Here is a 21,784-nt window from a genome sequence, read left to right on the forward strand (position 1 = left end):
TTTACGAATTGATACATCGTGGTATGTCGCGTCGGTCGCAGGACGACTGCGGCGACGGGTCGGACGAGCCGGACACGTGTCCGCCGTTCCGCTGCTCGCCCGGACAATTCCAGTGCAACAACGGCCGCTGCGCGCACCCGTCCGCCATCTGCGACGGCGTGCAGCACTGTGGCGACGGCAGCGACGAGACCGACTGCGACACGGTACCTAGACCATGCTATGCCCTCTTCAATGTGAGTTCGTGGTTAGAAGCGATTACGAGTACAGCACGTGCCGGGCGCGGTTGCAGTTCACGTGCCTGTCGTCGCAGTGGAAGTGCAGCGGCAACGCGACGGCGGGCGTGTCGGCGCGCTGCGTGGCGGCGGCGGCGCGCTGCGACGGGCGGCGCGACTGCCACGACGGCGACGACGAGCTCGACTGCCCGCCGCGCACCTGCCCCCCGCACCACGTACGTGCGCTGCGCTCGTTTACTTGTAATTATTTATCTCGGGCGGGCCAGTTTAGCGTAAAGCGAAGGTTGTTGTGTGCTGGGCGCAGTTCACGTGCGCGGGCGGCGGCTGCGTGCCGCTGGTGTGGGCGTGCGACGCGGACGCGGACTGCGCGGACGGGTCGGACGAGGGCGCGTGGTGCGCGGCGCGGCGCTGCGCGCGCGGCGAGCTGCGCTGCGGCTCGGGCCGCTGCGTGCCGCGCGCGTGGCGCTGCGACGCCGAGCCCGACTGCCCGGCGCGCGACGACGAGCGCGGCTGCGGCCCGCGCGCGCCCTGCGACCCCACCTACTTCCGCTGCCCGGCCGGCCGCTGCCTGCCCGGCCGCTGGCGCTGCGACTACGAGGACGACTGCGGCGACGGCGCCGACGAGCTCGGCTGCGCGCCGCGCAACTGCTCCGAGACCGAGTTCCGCTGCGGCAACCACGTGTGCATCGGCGGCGCGCTGCGCTGCTCCGGCGTGGCCGACTGCCCGGACGGCGCCGACGAGCTGGGCTGCACCGAGTGCGGCCCGCTCGCCCGCCGCTGCGCGCGCCTCGACCAGTGCGTGCTCAGGTACCTGCCACGCTCACCACCATGCCTATAAACATTCATTGGGAATCCGACTCGAAGGACCATTATATGTTCAGTTTTACGCTGTACTTTGTGCACAGATTGTCATAGTGTAATATTTATTTTTCTCAAACCTGCTTGGAAATGAGTGAGCATTATTTTGACAATCTTCTTCGAGATAACTCAAAATTGCCGTCCTGGTCAGATACATGCGGGCAGCGGCCTGCAAAAATTGTATGAAAATCCATATTTGTCGTGTTTTGCAGCCACATAAATTACTATGTAAACTCATGACCTTTTACTTCGAAACATGGCTACCAAGGAGGTAACTTAACTATTTAAATTTCAAACTGGCTTGCTAATAGAAAGTTGTTTATTGAAAAAAAAGGAACATTATGGCGCATGAAAAATTATTATTGTTCGTTATTTGTCATTGAACTTAAAAAGTGAAATTGGGTTTTTGATTTCCGCGCATTGTTTGAGAAAAGTACTATACAAGCCTTGACCACAACTAGGCATTAATGGATTCACGTATGTGTGCCTCGGCTACGCCTCGGCCCACATTTGCACGTTCGTCCTTTAATGCCTCAGTTGCTGGCCGCTGCAGTATAGCAGAATATACTATTTATTATTTGTTTTATTTTTATATATTTTTTTGTGGTACAGCTTACAAGCTGTCTGATGGTAAACGGTTACGTACTCAATTCGTAGACGTTTGAAATATCAACCATATAACGCGCTCGTTCTTGCGTTTACAACGAATTATAATTAATTATGTTCAGAAATTGAATACCAATAAAGCGTGATCTAAGAAGGATGTCAATTTACGAGTACTTCGGCGCTACTTTAAACTAATTTTACAACTTTGTTTTCATACAATATGACAACAAAACAACGCTTACGAGTAGTGCCACTAACTATAGGTAGAGTATAAAGCTAGACGTGACGCGACGAGGGTGTGACATCGTAAGCCGGCAAGGGTTGATTGCAGCGAGTGGTGGTGCGACGGCGAAGTGGACTGCAGCGACGGCTCGGACGAGGAGTCGTGCGGGGCGGGCGAGGCGGGCGAGGCGGACGAGGCTGGCGAGGCGGCGGCGGCGGCGTGCGGCGCGCGGCTGCGCTGCGGGCGCGAGGGCTGCGCGCCGGCGGCGTGGGCGTGCGACGGGCGCGCCGACTGCGCCGACGCCGCCGACGAGCGCGCCGCCGCCTGCGCCGCGCACGCCTGCCCGCCGCCCATGTTCCGCTGCGGCGCCGGCCGCTGCCTGCCGCCCGCGCTGCTCTGCGACGGCTACGCGGACTGCCCCGACCGCGCCGACGAGGACCTCCACCTCTGTCAGTACCTTGCATTTCAACTGATTATATATATTTGTAATGTAAAAGGAAATATGACGAGTATGTAGCATCGTTTGTATTAGGGAGGTGTATTTATATACGTATTTGATTTCTTTCAATTTTATGATAATTGCTAATCAACCGATATCTATAACCATCATCTGTAACCTGTTTCCCCGGTAGGTATGAGGCGGGCGCACTTGGACAAGATAGAGGGTACCGGTGAGGCAAACGTGCCGCTCGCGTGCCTGCCGCAAGAACTACGCTGCTACGACGGCCGCTGCCTACCCAATGGCGACGGCTGCCATCAAGGTGATCCCCACTTGTTCATACTGTCACTCGCAAACTCACACCTATCAGCATACAGTGCAATCTTAAAAATTTTTATTTAACGAAAATCGATCTTTAAACACACATCTAGACCTGAAATACTTAATACAAACACACCTATTATAATTATTTTAACATCATTAATTGTCTGTCTCGCATATCACCAGAGGAGGGACCGTGCACGTGGCGCACGTGCTCGCAGCTGTGTCTGCCCAAACACAACAACTACACATGCAAGTGAGTATTGCGACAGCGAACTCGGTGGGAACTGGAATGGAAAGATTAAGTTTTGCTGTCAGTGCTTCTTCTTCCCATGGACCTCCAATTTTGTTTATAAACTAAAAAATTGCTGAGATTGTTGTTTCTTTCCTCGACTATAATTTTGATCATCATTGTTTTATAGCTTACATCTTCGTTGTCTGTATAATGTAGCTCTTTTGATCTGCTGCTTTTTACGTCTCGTTTTGTAGTGCTCCTTGTATTTTTTATATCTACCTTTATAATACACACATTAACTCAAATTTATATATTGATTCAGGTGTGTCTCCGGCTACAAACAACGACAACTATCTGACGGAAGCTTTGCTTGTGAACCGCAAGGTATGTCTATTCCTTTTAATATTTATTTGCTTAATGTTGGTCTGTATACAGTAATCGTTACTATTTCACTTAATTATTTTATGATATCATTTACCTCGGTCTCTGATTTTTTTTGTATTACATTCCATTAGTTTGTTTAATAATCCGAGATGCAAAAGTGCATCATTGTATCTAGTACGCTTTGATGAAATATTGTTTTCCTTAATATGTACTGAAATATAATTGAGCGCGGTGGTTGCGCGCGTGCGTCAGGTGCGCGTGCGCAGGCGCAGCTGGTGGTGGCGAGCGGCGGCGTGCTGCTGCACTGGGACCTGCACCGCCACGAGCGCGCGCCGCCGCCGCCGCCGCCGCTGCCGCCCCTGCCGCCCCTGCCGCCCCTGCCGCCCCTGGCGCCGCCGCCCCTGCCGCCCTTCGTCTACACGTGAGTACCGTACTGCGCGCTCCGCCGCTGCCTGAGGCCAGCGCCGCCACGCGCGCATGTTCCTGGCGCATTCAACGTCACCATGTTTATTTATTTATTTATTTATTTATTTATTTATTTATTTGGAAAACGTACAGCTGAATTACAGTCAATACATAATCAAATTTATATCTATGTTAAGCCATGAATCGTTTTCACATTTGCGTGATGACAATGATCGGTTTTTATATATGCAAAATACATACATACACATACATACATACATTCATACACATATATATATACATACACATACACATATATACATACACACACACACACACACACACACACACACATACACATACACACGCATACATACACACATCTATAATAATTAAAAAGTTATAAATTTTGATGAGACATCTTTTAGCTTGATATATAATAACAAAACAAAAGTAATATAAAGCAAAACAACATTACTAAAATAGTCAATTAGGTGCAGCAGGGCGAGAACCAAAGAATGATTTTGCCACCTGCAATTTAATTGCATGCGGCTTTGTGTGGAACAGATCAATATCATGGTCAAACAATAATTTGTTAAACTTAACTGGAGCTCTGCAGAAATATGAATTTCGCCTAAAGTTGGTTCTGTAACGCGGTACATACAAACACGGTGTTTTCCTACGATTTCTAGTAGGAACAAAAAGGTTTATATTTTGAACCAGTTCAGGACAATTAATATCACCTCTTGCGATACTGACTAGCAATATTACATCTGCTATATCCCTTCTAGTTGCAAGAGGTAAAAAATGAAATCGCTTACACCTGGATTCGTAGTTGGGATCATCAGTTCGCGCCTTGTATTGCAAGTACTTCATGAATCTCCTCTGAATGGATTCTATCCTATTAATATATACATTATAACACGGATTCCACACCTGAGAAGCGTACTCGAGTAAACTACGCACATAAGAACAATACAGAACCTTAATAGGTTTCAAACTATTGAAATTGGCGGAGGACCTAATAACAAAACCGAGCATTCTTGATGCTTTATTTACAATATTGTCAATATGAATATCGAATAGGAGTTTAGCATCATGCGTGATCCCTAGATCCCTGACATGATCAACCCTTACTAGCTGCGAACCTTTCAATGTATAATTAAATTTTAAAGGAACCGTTTTGCGCGTGTAAGAAATTATGTGACACTTGCTTATGTTCAAATCTAATTTATTAATCGTACAATATCTATCAAAATGTTTAAGGTCTTCTTGTAGATGTAGGCAGTCGCTTATGTCATGTACTCTAGCCAATATTTTCATATCGTCAGCAAATAACAAGATAGTAGAGTAGTGGAAATACGACTTTATATCGTTTATAAAGATAACAAACAATAGAGGACCCAGGATCGATCCCTGAGGAACACCAGAGGGTATCCGATGCCAGCATGAGATATATCCTTTAAGGGTCACAGCCTGAGTTCTGTTGTTAATATATGATGAAAACCATCGAAAAAGGTTGCCATGAATAATTTTTGAAGAAGTATCAGATGGTCAATTCTATCGAAGCATTTACTATAATCCGTAAATATGGCATCCACCTGATCACCCATATCCATAGCTGAGGAGATATATTCATTACTTGAAAGTAAATTGGTTACTGTGGATCGCCCTTTGATAAAACCATGTTGATCTATGATAAAGGATTTGTTAATGCATGATAGTTGCCTGTGGACAATTTTTTCAAGATTTTAGCAAAATGACATAATTTAGAGATAGGCCTAAAGTTTTCAATTTGCGATTTTGATCCTTTTTTATGTATAGGAACTATGTATGTTTTTTTCCATATATCCGGAACGATACCTTCTCTTAGCGATCTTTGGAATAGAATGGAAAGTGGTAAACATAAACTCTTAGCACAGCGAGCAATCAGCAACGGGGATACATCATATATATATATCATTGAGTAATTTTAAAAGTTCACTGTTATCTATCATGACATCACCAACAGAGGAATCTGAGGTAAACGGTAGTGAAAGTGACAAATTGGTAGGATCAGAAGGAAGAAAGTTTGTAAGGAAACAAGAAGCAAAGCCGTCACATATTGCTTGAGCTGAATCTAACGTTTGGTTGTTGTACGTCATTATCGACGGTAAGACATTGTTATCAGTATTTACTATTTATATACGTCCAAAACGATTTGGGATTTTTAACTATAGCGTTTTCAGTTTTTTGTATGAACTTATTATAACAATCACACTCAATCTTCTTCGCTCTTTTCCTTAACAAAGTAAAAGAGTGATAGTCACTTATATTACCATAATTTTTATACTTTCGCCAGTACTTGTGTTTCTCTCTAAGAATTTTTTGAGAGCAGCGCTATACCATTTTGGGAATCCGTCGTTTCTAATATTTTTTTTAGGTATATGTTTGTCCCGTAACGCATAGATGTTTTTGTAAAATATATCAAGAGGACAACTGTCCAGAATATTACACCAAGAAATGCCATCGAGTTCCGTGCAGATGGCGTCATAGTCACCCGTGTTGAAGCAGTACTTCATATATATATATTATATATATATATAAGGATATATATGGTACAAGCGGTGCCAAGCATGTTGAACCTCAAGAAAGTCATTAGAATATACCAAATCCAAAATTCTACCACCAGAATTAGGTGGTTGTTAAACTGGAATAAACCGCATTGGTTTATTGTATCAAAGAAGCTAACCTGACTTTCCCCTGTCATGCCAATTGGCTTTAAATTACCATCATCTTGAAGCCATCCTACGTTACTTAGATTAAAGTCGCCCATTAGTATAAATTTATTATTTATGGAGTTATTTACAATATTAAATAAGCTTTCGGAAAATAAATTTAATTGAGTGTTAAAGGAATTACCTAGATTCTGAGCACAAAGGTATAATGTACAGAGATGAATCCTGATAACTTGTGAAGAGTTTATATTTTTTAGATTAAGAGTGACCCAAATATCCTCCGCTGAGGATCGCCACTCGCATCGTTCTATCGCCGCAAAGTCCCTTCGGACCGCTAGTAGTACACCCCCACCGCGATTCTGTTCCCTCAGAACATAGTCACGGTCACGTCTCCAAACCAAATATCTATCATCAAAGAGCTCCCCATCCTTTATCCCCTCCAATAGCCAAGTTTCTGTGATAGAAATCACGTCATAGTTGTTAAGCATTAGGTTCCTCTTAAATGTGCTAGTCTTACTGCGTAGGCCTCGAGCGTTCTGATAATAAATATTAAGTGTTACGGTGAATGATAAATAAAATAATTATATAACAATAAGAATAAAATAAATGTATATGATTTCACTTGATGTGTTAATATTGAATAAATTACGGTGAAAGGGATAGAACTACCATTAATATTATAAACATAGTTGTATAAAAACAATGTACAAGCATTGTCAGCGGGCGTCCAGGTACAATGAAATAAGTAATAATAATAAAAGTAGTATTCTGAATACATTATTGACAGTCGCTTATCTAGGTAGATACTACACAAATCACTGAAATGACTTAAGGTTAATAATTCACTAATTAAAAGACCTAAATAATCGTAAGTATAACCATTTAAAAATAGAATTATTGACATTTCCTGGTTATTTGACGGTAGTCCGTGTTGTAGTTTGCTATCGAGCATAGCTATACCGCCACACATTTCATAATCGCTATAGTACGAGTAAAATAATAGTTTAAATAAAAATCCTAACAATACCTGCACATTATCATAAAGTTTCACATTTGTTACTAAGAGTCTCAGTAAAGAGAATAACACGTCGATGCAAGCGTTCTCGTAATATGCATAATGGTCACTATGTTGCAAGACCACTGATAACCACACAAACCGCATGACAAACAACAACATATAGCAAGTGTATCCATACACAAAACAAAACACACATTTTAAAAATGATGCTGACAGATATGTATCGAGTACATTAGAATTACGTTGGCACACGATAAGAGTACAAAAACAAGTAATAACGGTTCTCAACCTGTCGCCATGCCGCACCAAATACATACAAATGACTTCATCACTAAATGTAAACAATAATGATATATATGCAAACACAATATAAAAAAAAGTAATTAGGTTAATTTTAGAAGATCGCCTGCAGACCTGATGACGATTATTGGAGATGTTGGCGACTTTCTCACCATTATTTTCGAATGCTTTACCCATACGTATTGAAATTTTTTATCGTGAGTGAAATTTTTTATGTTGTAGCGATCACTAGTCGACAATTAGTGGGGTAGAAGAAAAATATATTGGTGTTTTCTTAAGTTACATTTTATTTACTTTTTTTTTATTTATTAATTACGATAAAGGAAATACCGTTATTTATTTATTCGCCGCTGTGCAGTATGTGCCGCCAAGTTTAAGTTTAGGGTGAATAGGTTTCTCGTATACAAACTGACATTCCGCTAAAGCTCTAAGTATGCGCGGCGGTGCGTGTGCGCAGCGTGGTGGAGGGCGGGCCGGGCGGCGAGGTGCGCGGCGTGTGCGGCGCGCTGCTGGACGGCGCGTGGCGCGTGTGGTGGGCCGCCGCCGACGGCGCGCTGCGCACCGCCCGCCTCGCGCTGCCCGCCGCGCCCGCCGACGGCGCCGCGCCGCCGCCCCAGCCGCCGCCGCCGCCGCCGCCGCCGCCGGCCGACGTCGACATCATCGTGAGTATGCGCATACTCCACTACCAGTACCATTGTGTAATATCACCACTAGTCATAAACGAGGTGAAAAAAATAAATAAAAATAAAAGCACCTGTAAACCGTCGATTCGCTATGATATTGCTCTGTTCGACCCGGAGCGCGAGCGTGGCGGTAACATTAATGCCGGTACGCTGCAGGTGAAGGGCGGGGCCGCGGGCGGCTCGGCGCGCAGCGTGGCAGTGGACGGCGCGGCGCGACGCCTGTACTGGACGGCAACGCTGCAGCCGCGCGGCGGCGCGCTTTACTGCGCTACGCTGGACGGCCGCCGCCGCGTCACGCTGTACGCCGACGACGACGCCGAGCCCGACGACATAGTGCTGCACCCCGACAACAGGTACATTACACACGCGTGCCTCCACGCACACATTTGTAACAATCGAATCGTAGTGTCAAGATATAATCTATTATTTACGTGCTAATCTACTACGTATGTCCTAAATTTAATTTTAATTCATCGATGTTTAAATGTGATCGTTTACGAAACATAACTTAATAGTTTTTATGCATAGTTTGGTAGTTTTCTTTTTGATTCTTGTTTTGTATCTAGTTTTTATCATTAATTCTTTTTGTAGTAAAAATTAACCTATTTTGCATCTCTGTGAATGTTGAGTACAACTTTTGGATTGCAAACTTATAATGCTATTGTTGTATTCTATTGTTAAAAGTTTTGTTTGTAATCTGTTGTTGTATCACAAAAATAAAAATAAAAAAAATAAAAATACTCTTTCGTGCATCTCACAATTTTTGAGTTAGTACTACGCGGCTAATTTTATTATGTAAATACGACGTGAAAAATAAATAGTACTGCGGCCGAGTGGTCGTGCCTGTGTATTGGTGTGAGTAACGAGCGGCGTGCGTGCGTGCGGCAGCACGGTGTTCTGGTCGGACCGCGGCGCGCGGCCCGGCGTGCTGGCGCTGCGCGCGGACGGCGCGGGCGGCGCGCGGCGGCTGGTGCGCTGGCGCGTGCGCCGCCCCACCGCGCTCGCGCTCTACGCGCCCGCCGCGCGCCTCTACTTCGTCGACGCCTACTACGACACGCTCGAGTCCGTGCGCCTCGACGGCGGCGACCGGCGGCTCGTCGCCGTCTTCGTGCACGCGGCCGGCGGCGGCGCGCCGCGGCCCCCGCGCCCGCCGCGCGCGCTCGACTACCGCAACGGTGAGTGTGCGCTGGTGGCTAGCCGCGCAGTGTGCTGGCGCGGGTACTTACTTACGTGCGGTCGGTGCGACGCAGAGACGGCGCCGCCGGGCGTGGTGTCGTGGAGCCGCGCGTGCGCGCGCATGGCCGTGGTGGAGGAGTGGGTGTGGTGCGGCACGGCGCACGGCGTGGCGCGCCTGCCGCGCCGCCAGCTGCGCGCGCCGCTGCCGCCGCTCGCCGTGCGCCGCGCCTTCTCCGCGCTGGCGCTGCTCGTGCCCGCCCGCGCCGACGGTCAGTGCCTCCACTAGCGATCCTCGGTATCGATCACGTGATCGGCGATACATAAAGTATTGCGATTTGCTCCTCTGTTTTTTATATGCAGAGCGAAACCCGTGCGAGGTGTCGGAGGGCTGGTCGGCGTGCGACCCGAGCGCGCTGTGCGTGCGCGGCGCGGCCGCGGCCGGCGACGGCGGCCCGCACGCGCCCTACTCCTGCCTGTGCCCGGACGGCCTCACGCCCACGTCTGACAGTCCCGACGTTAGTGAATTAAATGCACGTTTATTTATATTCTTTACACGAGTAGTTCTGAAAGTATAATATTATGAACGTTGTCTCGCACTAGGAGGACCGGAAGTGCGTAATATCGAGCGCGCTGGACGGCGTGGACGTGGCCAGCGGGCGGGAGGCCGGGCAGGGCGAGGCGGCGCGCCGCTGCGGCGTGGAGTGCGGCGCGGGCACGTGCGTGCCGGCGGCGGACGGCGCGGCGCCGACGTGCGCGTGCCCGGCCGAGCTGGCGGGCGCGCGCTGCCAGCACTCGCGCTGCGACCAGCACTGCCTGCACCGCGGCCGCTGCCTGCTCGACACCAGCGACCCCTCCGTGCACCCGCCGCCGCTCAAGGTGAGCCCGGCCGCTGCGCCCGCGTGCGACTGCGTGCGCCTGCGTGCGACTGCGCCACTGACCGCGTGCGTTGTGTGCCGGCAGTGCGTGTGCCCGAGCGGCTACTGGGGCGCCCGCTGCGAGCGTGCGGCGGCGGCGGCGGCGGACGCGTGCGCCGGCCTGCGCTGCGAGAACGGGGGCTCCTGCCGTCTCTCGCGCTACTCCGCGCACTGCCTCTGCCCGGACGGCTACCACGGTCAGTACTCCGCCTCCCTCTCCTCCTCCACCATCCCATCCACTATATCCTAGTCACACCCGAGTCGAGTGTCAAACTAAGCAATTCATCTATACCGTAGACATACTTCAATACATTACGATTATTTCTTATAATCTACTTCCTGCAATCTTCAAATGTGAACGTATTTGCGATAAGTACTCGCTTCATTGAAATAATTTAATTTTCAATTTATATATATTATCACCCATTTCATTGATCGAGCCCTGTTACGATCGTATTAAGTAACTACCAACTAATATCATAGTTAGCCTATAATACAGCAGATAACATCGTCAAAGTCCGTTCAAAGATATTGTATAACATATCCATGGAAAATACGGTCGAACTGGTAATGTGCTTTATTTGAAATACTTTATTAATGAATACAAATGTTGTTGCCACATAACCTTTGGGACGAGATAATACCGTGATGTGTGGCGAGGTTGTGGTGAGGTGTGGTGACGTGTGGTGCGTGTGGTGCAGGCGCGCGGTGCGAGCAGTGCACGGGCGGCCCGCTGTGCGGCAACGACAGCGTGTGCGTGCGCGGCGCCTGCGTGCACGCGCTCTGCCTCGACTACTGCCTCAACCAGGTGGGTGCACCAACACTATTCAAATATATGTACACAGATATAGCTTGCATATAGCATACGCAAACAAAACGTTCGAATAGCTTTGTACGGTTATAGCTTATACGTAAAGTGATAGGTATGATTAAATAAAACGACGGCGGTGCGCAGGGCCGGTGCGTGGTGTCGGGCGCGGGCGCGGTGCGGTGCGAGTGCGGCGCGGCGTGGGCGGGCGAGCGCTGCCAGCGGCCCGCCTGCGTCGACGCCGCCTGCCGCGAGCCCGACAACCGCACCGCCGCCGCCGCCGCCGCCGCCGCCGCCGCCGACGCTGACCGTCACCACCATCACGACCACCACGCTAACGGTAAGTACTCTAGCGTTAGCTGCTTCATATCTACCTTGGCGATCTATAATTAGCTGATTCTTATCCGGCTCGAAGGACTATAACTTTTATTATCCAACTCGGAGGACGTTAGCCGGTTTCTGTCCGGCTTGAGGGATCACAATCTTTTTCTCCCCGGCTCAATTGACCATAAGTAACGTGTTCATATCCGACTCATGTATACTCCGACTAGAAGGACCATTAATAATTTTCTAAGCCTGTGATGATCTTTGTCGAACCCAGAATGAAAACGTAAATTACATATTTATATATTTATTTATAGAACCACCAACATAAGATACAGCGAAACATTTCAATACAATACACTGATAGATTAGATCTAACTGTTCCTACATTTATAGGCAACCACAGCGTGCCTTGTGTTTGACAAACATTAAATTTGATTTTTTTTTTTTATACAACTTAGAATAGCAAACAAGCTGACGGCCCACCTGATGCAAAGTGCCTAACCTAGACCTAACCGTCGCCTATACACATGAGCAGTACCATGGACATAACAGAGTATACCGTTTCGCCCATGATACCCCTCATGCGTTGCCATTCCTGAGGACTCAGGTGTTATTCCTCTGTACCCTGTAAATTCACGCCATATCCCACTCTTCAAACCGAAACACAGCCATGCAAACACAACTGCTTCACGGTTGAAACACGAATGCGACAGAGGTACCCAAGCAAACAACTTTTGTACAGTCTCCCTCTGGTAAAATTAAATTATTAAATGTCATTAAATGAATAAAGATATTAACAATATAATAATAATGTAAATAATGGAAAATAATATAAATAATAGAAATTGTGATTAAATTATTATAAATTATATATATAATAATTTAAGAAGTCCCTGTGAAGCACAGGAGTAACATAAGTATTGGTAGGTTACTTAAAAAAATGCAATATTGTACTCATTCGACTGTACAGTTCATTGTCCAGCCGTCTACGGAGTTCTTACTTGTTTATTTTGTTAATTTTTGTTTAAATTTCAATATGTTCGTATGTAGTACAGTTTTTACGTAAAACATCTATGCTTGACTTACGTTTACCAAGTCTACGTATACCTGAAAACAGTACGTCATTATTTATTTTATGTATCTCAGTGACGATTACCAAACAAGTAAACCGTTTCTACATTCATGACAGGAACGTTTAAAATCTTATATATAAAATTATCGTGTCACGGTGTTTGTTACCAAACTCCTCCGCAACGGCTTTACCGATTTTTATGAAATTTTGTGTGCATATCGGGTAGGTCTGAGAATCGGCCAACATCTATTTTTCATACCCCTCAATGATAAGGGTGACCCTCCCCAAAATATATTTTTTTTGACGAATTTTTCCATTTTTATTTTATTATGATTTAGCATTGAAAAATACATACAACTTAAAACACTGCTGAACATGGTCTCCTCCATCAGGGGGTTTACCAGTAGTTGCTACGCTTAGTAAGCGAATTGGCAAGCGCAGTTTGGCTTTTAGTGGTGTTTTAAGAGAGACGCTGCTGTCCGTCCCTTGACCATTAAGTTCTCTTAGTTACACCCACGGGAAAGGAAGGGAAGGGAAGGGAAGGGAAGGGAAGGGATGGGATGGGATGGGATGGGATGGGATGGTCTATTCTATGCCGGGACCACGCGGCTAGGGATCATCAACTTGGCACCGTGTAGTTGGAATCACCAACTTTCACCGTGTGGTAATGAACCTGTCATTTTCATATTTACTAATATTATAAATGAGACAATGAGTTTGTTTGCTACCTTATAACGCATTAACGACTAAACCAAGACACCCTTCATGCGTTGCCATTCCTGAGGACTCAGGTGTTATTCCTCTGTACCCTGTAAATTCATGCCATATCCCACCCTTCAAACCGAAACACAGCCATGCAAACACAACTGCTTCACTGCAGAAAGAAACACACGATTGGGACAGAAGTACCCAAGCAAACGGCTTTTGTACAAAGTCTCTCTGTACCATGTATGGATATACCATAGAATAAAACTGAATTTTACTATTAAAATACAGTTTAATTCTGTATCAACAACCATATAGTTGTGATGTAAACTTTGCTAATAAAGTTACTACACTTAAATACATATCCAATATAGCTTAGAAATACTAATGAGAATAAGAAGGAAAGAAATATTTTTTATTCAGAATGAGACTTTGTACAAAAGTCGTTTGCTTGGGTACCTCTGTCCCATTCATGTTTCTACCGCGAAGCAGTTGTGTTTGCATGGCTGTGTTTTGGTTTGAAGGGTGGATATGGCAGGGTATAGAGGAATAACACCTGAGTCCTCAGGAATGGCAACGCATGGGGGGTATCATGGGCGAAACAGTATACTCTGTTATATCCATGGTACTGCTCATGTCTATAGGCGACGGTTACCACTTTACATCAAGTGGTTCGTTAGCAGCTAAGTTGCATAAAAAAAATCAAGTAAAGTTTAAAACATTTTTGAATAGTTATTTTTTTCATTACCGCCAATTCGAAAAGGTAATTCCAGCCTAGTAGAACGGGCAAGACACTCAGCTGTTGCTTTTTTCAAAGGGTTTAATTTTGTAAATTATGAAAGTGTGTGAATACAAAGTGCTAAGCAGTATCAGATCTAATATAAGAGAATAAGTTGGTTTATTACCTACATGAATTATCGATCTATCTATCTATCCTATTTAAGAGCTGCGCTCTTGTCGGTGGAGCTCTTGCCACTCGCTACGATTTTCAGCGAGTCCCTTCACCTCTTGATACGACACGACACCAACTCCTTCCTTGATCTGCCTGATGTAACTATGTCTCGGTCTCCCTCTCCCCCTCCTTCCTTCTATTTTATTATTTCTTCCTTCTATTATAATGTTCATAAGTTCGTCGTGTCGTATCAAGTGTCCCAACATTTTTCCCCTTCTGTCCTCAATAGTTCTAATAATTTGTCTTTTTTCCTTAACCCTAAGCAGGACCTCCTCATTGCTAATTCGATCCCTCCAGCTAATTTTGTCCATCCTTCTCTAGCACCACATTTCAAAGGCTCCAAGTTTATCCATTTTCTTCTGAGTTAATGTCCACGTCTCACATCCATACAGAGCTATACTCCAGATATAGGTTTTAATAAGCCGCTTTCTAATATATTTTGTTATCGTAGCCTGTAAAAGGATTATAAGCAACATAATTTTATTGCCAACTAGCTGGTGCCCGCGACTTTGTCCACGTGGTATTTGTTATTCCTGTTTAGTTTATATCGATGTATGTACCTACCTATTTATTATGTCTGGAAATATTGGACCAAATGACGTGTCGTTCTCACTCTTTGCCTTAGATCAAGATGAATTTACTCAAGTAGGTCGTGTACTAAGCTGTATAAGTTACCATAGTTTTTTTAACTATCCCACGGGAACTCTTTAATTTTCTGTGATTAAAAGTATTTAAAAAGTTGACCGGGGATGTTAGGTATCAACATGCAAAATTTCATTTAAATCGGTCAACAGTTTCAAAAATTAGTCCGTACAAACAGACAGAGAAACAAAAAAATTTAAAAAATCTAGGTGTGTTCTATTTGACTTCTAACATCCCCCTGACTCGGTTTTTAGCGTTTTTTTTCTATGTACAGACATTCGACCTGTACAGTTGTATTATATGTATGTATGTATGTATGTAGATGTCGACGCGAACGCGGGCGATGTCGTGCGTAAATAATTGCGATGAACCGGGCGACATTGAGAAAACCCCGCGATGTCGAGGCGGCGTCGGCTGCCCACTCGACTGTGGAGCGCAACAACGCGACCTAACTATGTCACCGGGATTGATAGTAATGGAGACTAAAAATCCCATTGCTAGCAATATACCTGGCAGGTCGACCTCCTCGTAGTTCCTCCTGGAGACTATCATGGTTAATTCCTGATGAATTCATCATGATGAGCTAACTGGCCTGTTTTCATTCTCATCGATCACCCTTCACTGGTGCTTCGCCAGCGTATCCCGTTAGCGCAAGCGGGGTTACCATACCATTTTTACCCATCAAAAAACTATGTCACCTGCATCACCATCATAGTCAGTAATAATTAGCCTATTCCAACCGATTTCAAACACAAGTAGCTTCTCAATTCATTTGATTTGTTTTTTATGTCTGTCACCTCATAACTCCGTCACTTGTAAACCGATTTGGAAAATTCTCTTTTATTTGAAATGATATAACTTACAAATTGCTTTTATAGAAATTTTATCAAAATCGGTTTAGTAATATAGTATAAAAAACAAAATAACTGGTTTTGCTACAATCGAATTCTTTTTTTTTTGTGGAATGTAATTATATTGTAGTTGTTACAAACTCCTTTGTAATTTATGTTTCAAATATTGTATTCTTTTAATTACTCCATTTTTTTTATAAACTGTCAGTATAACTCTTCAACACGAACCGGCGTTTTCTTTCCTATAATCAGTTCACAATAATAGTTATCAACTGAGAGAGGTAGCAAACATATTTTTTATACAACCAAATTGAGAACCTCTTTTCTGAAGTCAGTTAAAAAGCGACTATAATTTCAGGTGTGATGCTCACCACAGAATTTTGACAAAACCAATAACTTTTTAAAAAGCTCATGCCTCTCTGGGAAATAATCGTAATTACGCCAATGACACACAATGTTAAAGAATGCGGGAGGGACCCATTGTTCGCAATATACCCTATCAGGTCGACCTCCACACGGTCCCCCCTGGAAACTATCATGAATAATCTTGTAGAGTTGTCCACGATGGGCCAACTGGCCTGCTTTCATCCTTACCTATCACGTCTTACTCGTAGTAGTGCTCAGCTAGCGTACACCGACAGCGCAGGCGGGACATTTCATTCACATCAAATCAAAAATATGAAAAACGATGATTTCAAGAAGTTTACAGTAAAAAGATTTGAATTTAGAACCCGGAATCCGGTATAAGAAAATACCGTAAATAAAAACGGCAGCTTCAGTCGCCACGAAATCATTATAGGATCAAAGTGGAAGTAAACTGTGAAGCCGTGTCGATTACAAAGAGAATTGTGGAAATCATTCAGAATTGATAAATGTAATCGCATTACATAGTTGCAAAATAAAGAATTTACACATATATATATATATATATATATATATATATATATATATATATATATATATATAAATATTCTTTATTGCACTAAAACATACAGTAACAACAATAAGTTAATAACAATGTTAGCAAAGGCGAACTTATCTCTAAAAGAGATCTCTTCCAGTCAATCTAACACCTAACCTAACACACAATAAAGAGTATCTATCTATCTAAATACTCTTGTTTCCTCCAAAAGATTACAATAGTAAATGATATATTATAAATAAATTTGGAACCTTTCTTTGATAGATGCATAAAAATAAAGATTACGACCGCCTTGTGCTTAGTGCATATGAACAGTAAGTGCGGTGACGTAACCAACCAGCGCTGTCGACCTTGGCCGGGTAACCCTGACCTTCCGCGCTGGCCGGCCGCGCGGTCAGCCGGCCGCGGCGGGCGGCGGGCGGCGGGCGGCGGGCGGAGGCTGGGATTACTGCAACGAACCGGTCCCACGTCCCGTTCACCTGTCACTGATGCATACGATTTAAAAAGGACTTTGGATGACGATGGCGACTCTTCCTGCTCTACAGGTACACGCTGGCGAAGTACCAGTGAAGTAATGTCAGCTCAATTGGACTCTCGTAGTAAATTTTTTAAGGCTTCATGATGGTATTCAGATGGACCGTGTCGGAGTCGACTGAACAGCGTATATTGCTAACAATGAGGGCTAACATCCTCATTACTGACAATCCCACTGGTGAAGCAACTTAACACACAATTATTCCTTTCGATATGTGAGCCGGGTCGCCGGCTGGTTTTTACCTCGCTTTTCGTAATTTGAAAATAGGATAGGTACTCACCTGCGAACAATTCCGGCAGCTCTCTACAGGATCCGGTGTTCTGATGGTCAGCAAGATGACACGAAACACAGCAGAAATATATTATTCGTTAATTAATTTGTAGGAGAACGGCCAGTCGCGGTTACTCATACGATGTTCGAAACAGAAGGGGCGATCGGCGCGAGAGGGCAGCACCCACAAAGATCGGGCACAATTAGTCTATAGCCCACGGATTACCACTAAAATTGCGAGCATGCAAAGTACCTATCTCTTATATATAACGAAAAGCGAGAAGGCACAAACAATATAAATTATGTTTTAAGTTCAAACTGGCGTCACCAGCCACCCCCTACTAAAGAGACTTTCTTTAGTTCAAGATATTTTATTTATTTTATTTTATTTTTGTGGTACAACAACAGATTACAAACAAATCTTTTAACAATAGAATACAACAATAGCATTATAAGTTTGCAGTCCAATTATAGTTGTGCTCAACATTCACAGAGGTGAAACGGAATAGGTTGATTTTTACTACAAAAAGAATTAATGATAAAAACTAGATACAAAACAAGAATCAAAAACAAAACTACAAAACTACCAAACTATGCTTAAATATAGAAGTGTTGATGGAGGGAAGATTTCTGTTAATATTTTTTATTTATTATTATTATTATTTTATTATTTATTCAGAAGACTTTTCCAACAATAACAGTGAATATAAATTATAATAAGTAACAGCTAGCCAATAATAGGTCTCCACGCATAGTTACGGAATATTAATGTATAATATAGATTTAGGTAGTGGTGTTTTGGTCGATATGTTGAATTTGTCTCCTCGAAATAAGACTAAGCGGTGTTCGAGAGGATTCCCTTACTTTTTTGTGACATTTTTTTGTTCGTATTCTAATTACGGCACGCATTCTATTGAAATGACGTCAAGCAACTTGCTATTATTAATTTTAGTCGTGTTAACATAATGTTCATATTAATTAGTAAACCGGTATATTACTATGCATTTGCGAACTAGACGTGCAGCCCAAGTGAAAGTTGCATCACATTACAATTCAGTGTTGCCAGATTCGGTATTTTTTTCGTAATTTTGGGTACAAATTTGCCTTCACTAAATTTTAGAAAAATTTGGTCTTTTTTGGACTTTTTTGAAGTTTTGGTATTTGTAACTCTATAGAAGTATATAAATACAATAAAACATATTAATGAATGTAGCAAAACAGGAAGAGATAAGAGAAGGAAAGGTTAAGATTTAGATTTAGATAGATTTAGATTAGAAGATAAAATAGGAACCGACGGTCTTTAGTCTTTTTTTCTGCAAATTTATGATTGAATTAAAGTTCTAGAAATCGAATCGATTTATAGTAAATGTTTTGATGTTTGGATAAAAATAAAAAATCGCAACTGGCAACCCTGTTACAATTTCGTATTATTTCACGTGAATGTTGTGTTCCGTTCCGTTCCCATCCCACAGCTTTCTTCTCGACTCCATCTATCACAAGATCTATGTCGTGAGTACGACATCTCACATTGTCGGTTGCTGAGAAAATGTAAGCAAAAATACAGTGAGAAATAGTCCGCCTGTCGCCACGCGGACGCGGTGAATCATGCGCCGCTGGGGAATTCGATATTTGCATATCTATGTCAAGTCCGTCAAGTATATACCGTACGAGAAGTGAACCTGCTGACGTTAGGTCTGTCTGAAGGTCGGGAGAACACGGAGTATCAAGTCAATGGGCGAAGAATACTGTCCTGTATTCGTCGCCCATCCCTGTCAGGTCGACCTCTCCCTCGTCGTGGTCCCTCCTGGGAACCATTGAGTTGAATTCCAGATGTATTCATTGCGGTGGGCTGCTTTCATCCTCACCTATTTACCATCACTGGTGCCCCGACAGCGTATACTGTTAGTGCAGGAGGGGTTATCATTCCATTATCATCCATAAAAAACTCTAGATATTTGTATTATTTTGAAAATAATCGACTGAGCTCGAAAAGAAAAGAAATTCATGTAAAAGGAAGCACGAAAATGCATGAGAATCCAGTTGTGTGAATCGATAAGTCGTAGAAATACCAGGATACATCAGTTTAAACATAGATCGATCCATTATTAAGATTTAAAATGACAAAAAAAAATCCCTGTTAGCAAGTAGTACTAAATTATGGATCCCAATAAGCTAGGTCACTAAACACCCAGTTTCTTCATATTTCTTCAGAAATCAAGATGATCTAATCTTGTATCATAATATGTACACAGTAGTGTGCGCCGTCCGTAGTGTCGCCGGGTATTTCAAACGTCACGTATGTAGGCCTCGGGCCTTACCCGCCGCGTATGTCTTCAAGGAAATTTCACGGAATCAACCGGCCTCCGATATCGTAAATTTATAAAAGTGTACAAGTAATTTGAATGCCGTTTTCCTGTTTAAAATGCAAAGATTATTGTTTACGACCTCCAAAGAAAAGATGGATTGAACTGTATGAAAGATGACACGCGTGAAAAAAAAGTAAACTCTGATTATGATCAATGTGCATCTAACTTCAAATAATGCCAAATGGACGGATGACTTTTCTTTTTTATGAAATGAAAGTAGAATGGTAACATTGCCTGCACTATTGGTTTACGCTGACACTTCAGTGGGGGCTGATAAGCGAGGATGAAGTCAGTTCAGTTGCCAAGCTCAACCTCGAAGGTTTTCAAGGGGGCTTATGATAATGTAGTGAACATAATGCCTGGGAGAGAATGTTATATAGTATTAAGTCCGCCTTTTGTACCCGACATTTTTTTTGTAATGTGGTCAATAAAGAATACATAAATAAAATAAATAACATTCTGACCATAGTAAAAACATCAAGGTGGTAAACAGAAAGTGCTATTTTTTATGTGATCCGTAGTTCTTCTCGAGGCACGAGTATGCAGATATTGAATGTTGGTTTTATATTTAAAGATAGAAATCCACCGTTAAAAGGTTAGATATTATAGTTTTAAAAATATACTTAACTAGCATCCGAGAATTCTAAATAACAAACTAAAGTACGTTTAAGTTTATAAATTGATTGCTTGATTATGTAGCTTAAAGTTCATTCTTGGAACACCTTCTTAGCAAACATTGGTCAAGGAAGCTAATCACTTTTCGCACCTTGAATTAGTTTTTTCCTCAACACGGCGACACGGCGACATGGCGGCGGTGTGCGCGGGCGCATCCGCAGTCGCGAGTCCGCGAGTGTGAAGCGCGCGCGCGGGCCTCCACACCGCCCGGCGCGCTCGCTCTTTGCGTTTTTTAGTTTTATTTATTTATATGCAATTAAGTATTACTAGTTTTATTAAGAGACTACGATTCGGTATTATTAATTGCTTTCTGATACGAGGACTTTTTATTTAAATTTTGAATGCTTGTTGTTGAAACTATACCTTTAATTTGCTTACCACATTTTTTTGTACAATTATGTGTAATCAAAGCTGTGTGTAAATAATGTGATTTAAATGATGCACTTGTAATTAGACAGTGGACTCGGTGAGCTCGGTGTAGTGCATTGGACGGACTTGTTAGTAGGTTGTGCGATGGGCAGGCACAGGCGGTGGCGACATTACGGTAAGGTGTTCATTCAAATCTATCTTTACGCCAATTTTTTTTTTGTTTTTGTCGTTTAGTTATATTTTTATCTTATATTATATAGATATAGAGTGTCTCCATATAAATGTTTCGAAAATAGCGCGTCAACTTTTTTATACAATTTTGCGTGATAAGTAGTCATGAGTGTTACCTTTATAACTTCTGTATTTATTTTGTTTTATAATTTTTCCATATTTTTAATGCGAAAAACTAATTTTATTTATTAAACAATTAAATATAGATACGTCAAGATACATTGTGTGCGTCAATATATGGAACTATGATAAAAAAAACGAGTCAGGTAATTTGACAATTAGCTGACAAAAAGTTGGCTTGTTTTTGAGGCTCGATGCTCTGTCTATATAATCTTGAATTTTTTATATATATTACAAAAAAAAATCCGTTCGAGGTAGGCAGAGAGGTCAGACCGCTTCTATTCAGACATACCGCCCTAGCTGCCTCCCTGTTTGTACCGACTAGGATCTACTAGATAATAAAGCGAAAATTTTCAGTTTGCCTTCTTTGCTTTTTTAAAATGAAGTCGCATCTTAAATATAAAATCCCGTGTCGCAGTGTTCCTTC

At 43.3% G+C, this 21,784-nt stretch overlaps 1 protein-coding gene across 1 annotated transcript in view; it reads left to right on the forward strand.

Moving 5' to 3' along the window:
- Positions 1-21,784, forward strand: part of LOC113511295 (prolow-density lipoprotein receptor-related protein 1-like) — an 87,613-nt gene that overhangs the window by 55,033 nt on the left and 10,796 nt on the right. Inside the window, 17 exon segments of the mRNA XM_052899683.1 lie at positions 42-203; positions 290-448; positions 538-1,040; positions 2,029-2,369; positions 2,553-2,681; positions 2,867-2,936; positions 3,238-3,299; positions 3,552-3,720; positions 8,197-8,401; positions 8,579-8,775; positions 9,311-9,597; positions 9,673-9,867; positions 9,959-10,113; positions 10,199-10,474; positions 10,559-10,709; positions 11,214-11,320; positions 11,468-11,660. Of these exon segments, the coding sequence (XP_052755643.1) occupies positions 42-203; positions 290-448; positions 538-1,040; positions 2,029-2,369; positions 2,553-2,681; positions 2,867-2,936; positions 3,238-3,299; positions 3,552-3,720; positions 8,197-8,401; positions 8,579-8,775; positions 9,311-9,597; positions 9,673-9,867; positions 9,959-10,113; positions 10,199-10,474; positions 10,559-10,709; positions 11,214-11,320; positions 11,468-11,660 (3,361 nt within the window).

This window comes from Galleria mellonella, unplaced genomic scaffold (genome assembly GCF_026898425.1).
Source record: "Galleria mellonella isolate WM207_F2 unplaced genomic scaffold, CSIRO_AGI_GalMel_v1 utg625, whole genome shotgun sequence".
Classification (NCBI taxonomy): Eukaryota; Metazoa; Arthropoda; class Insecta; order Lepidoptera; family Pyralidae; genus Galleria; species Galleria mellonella.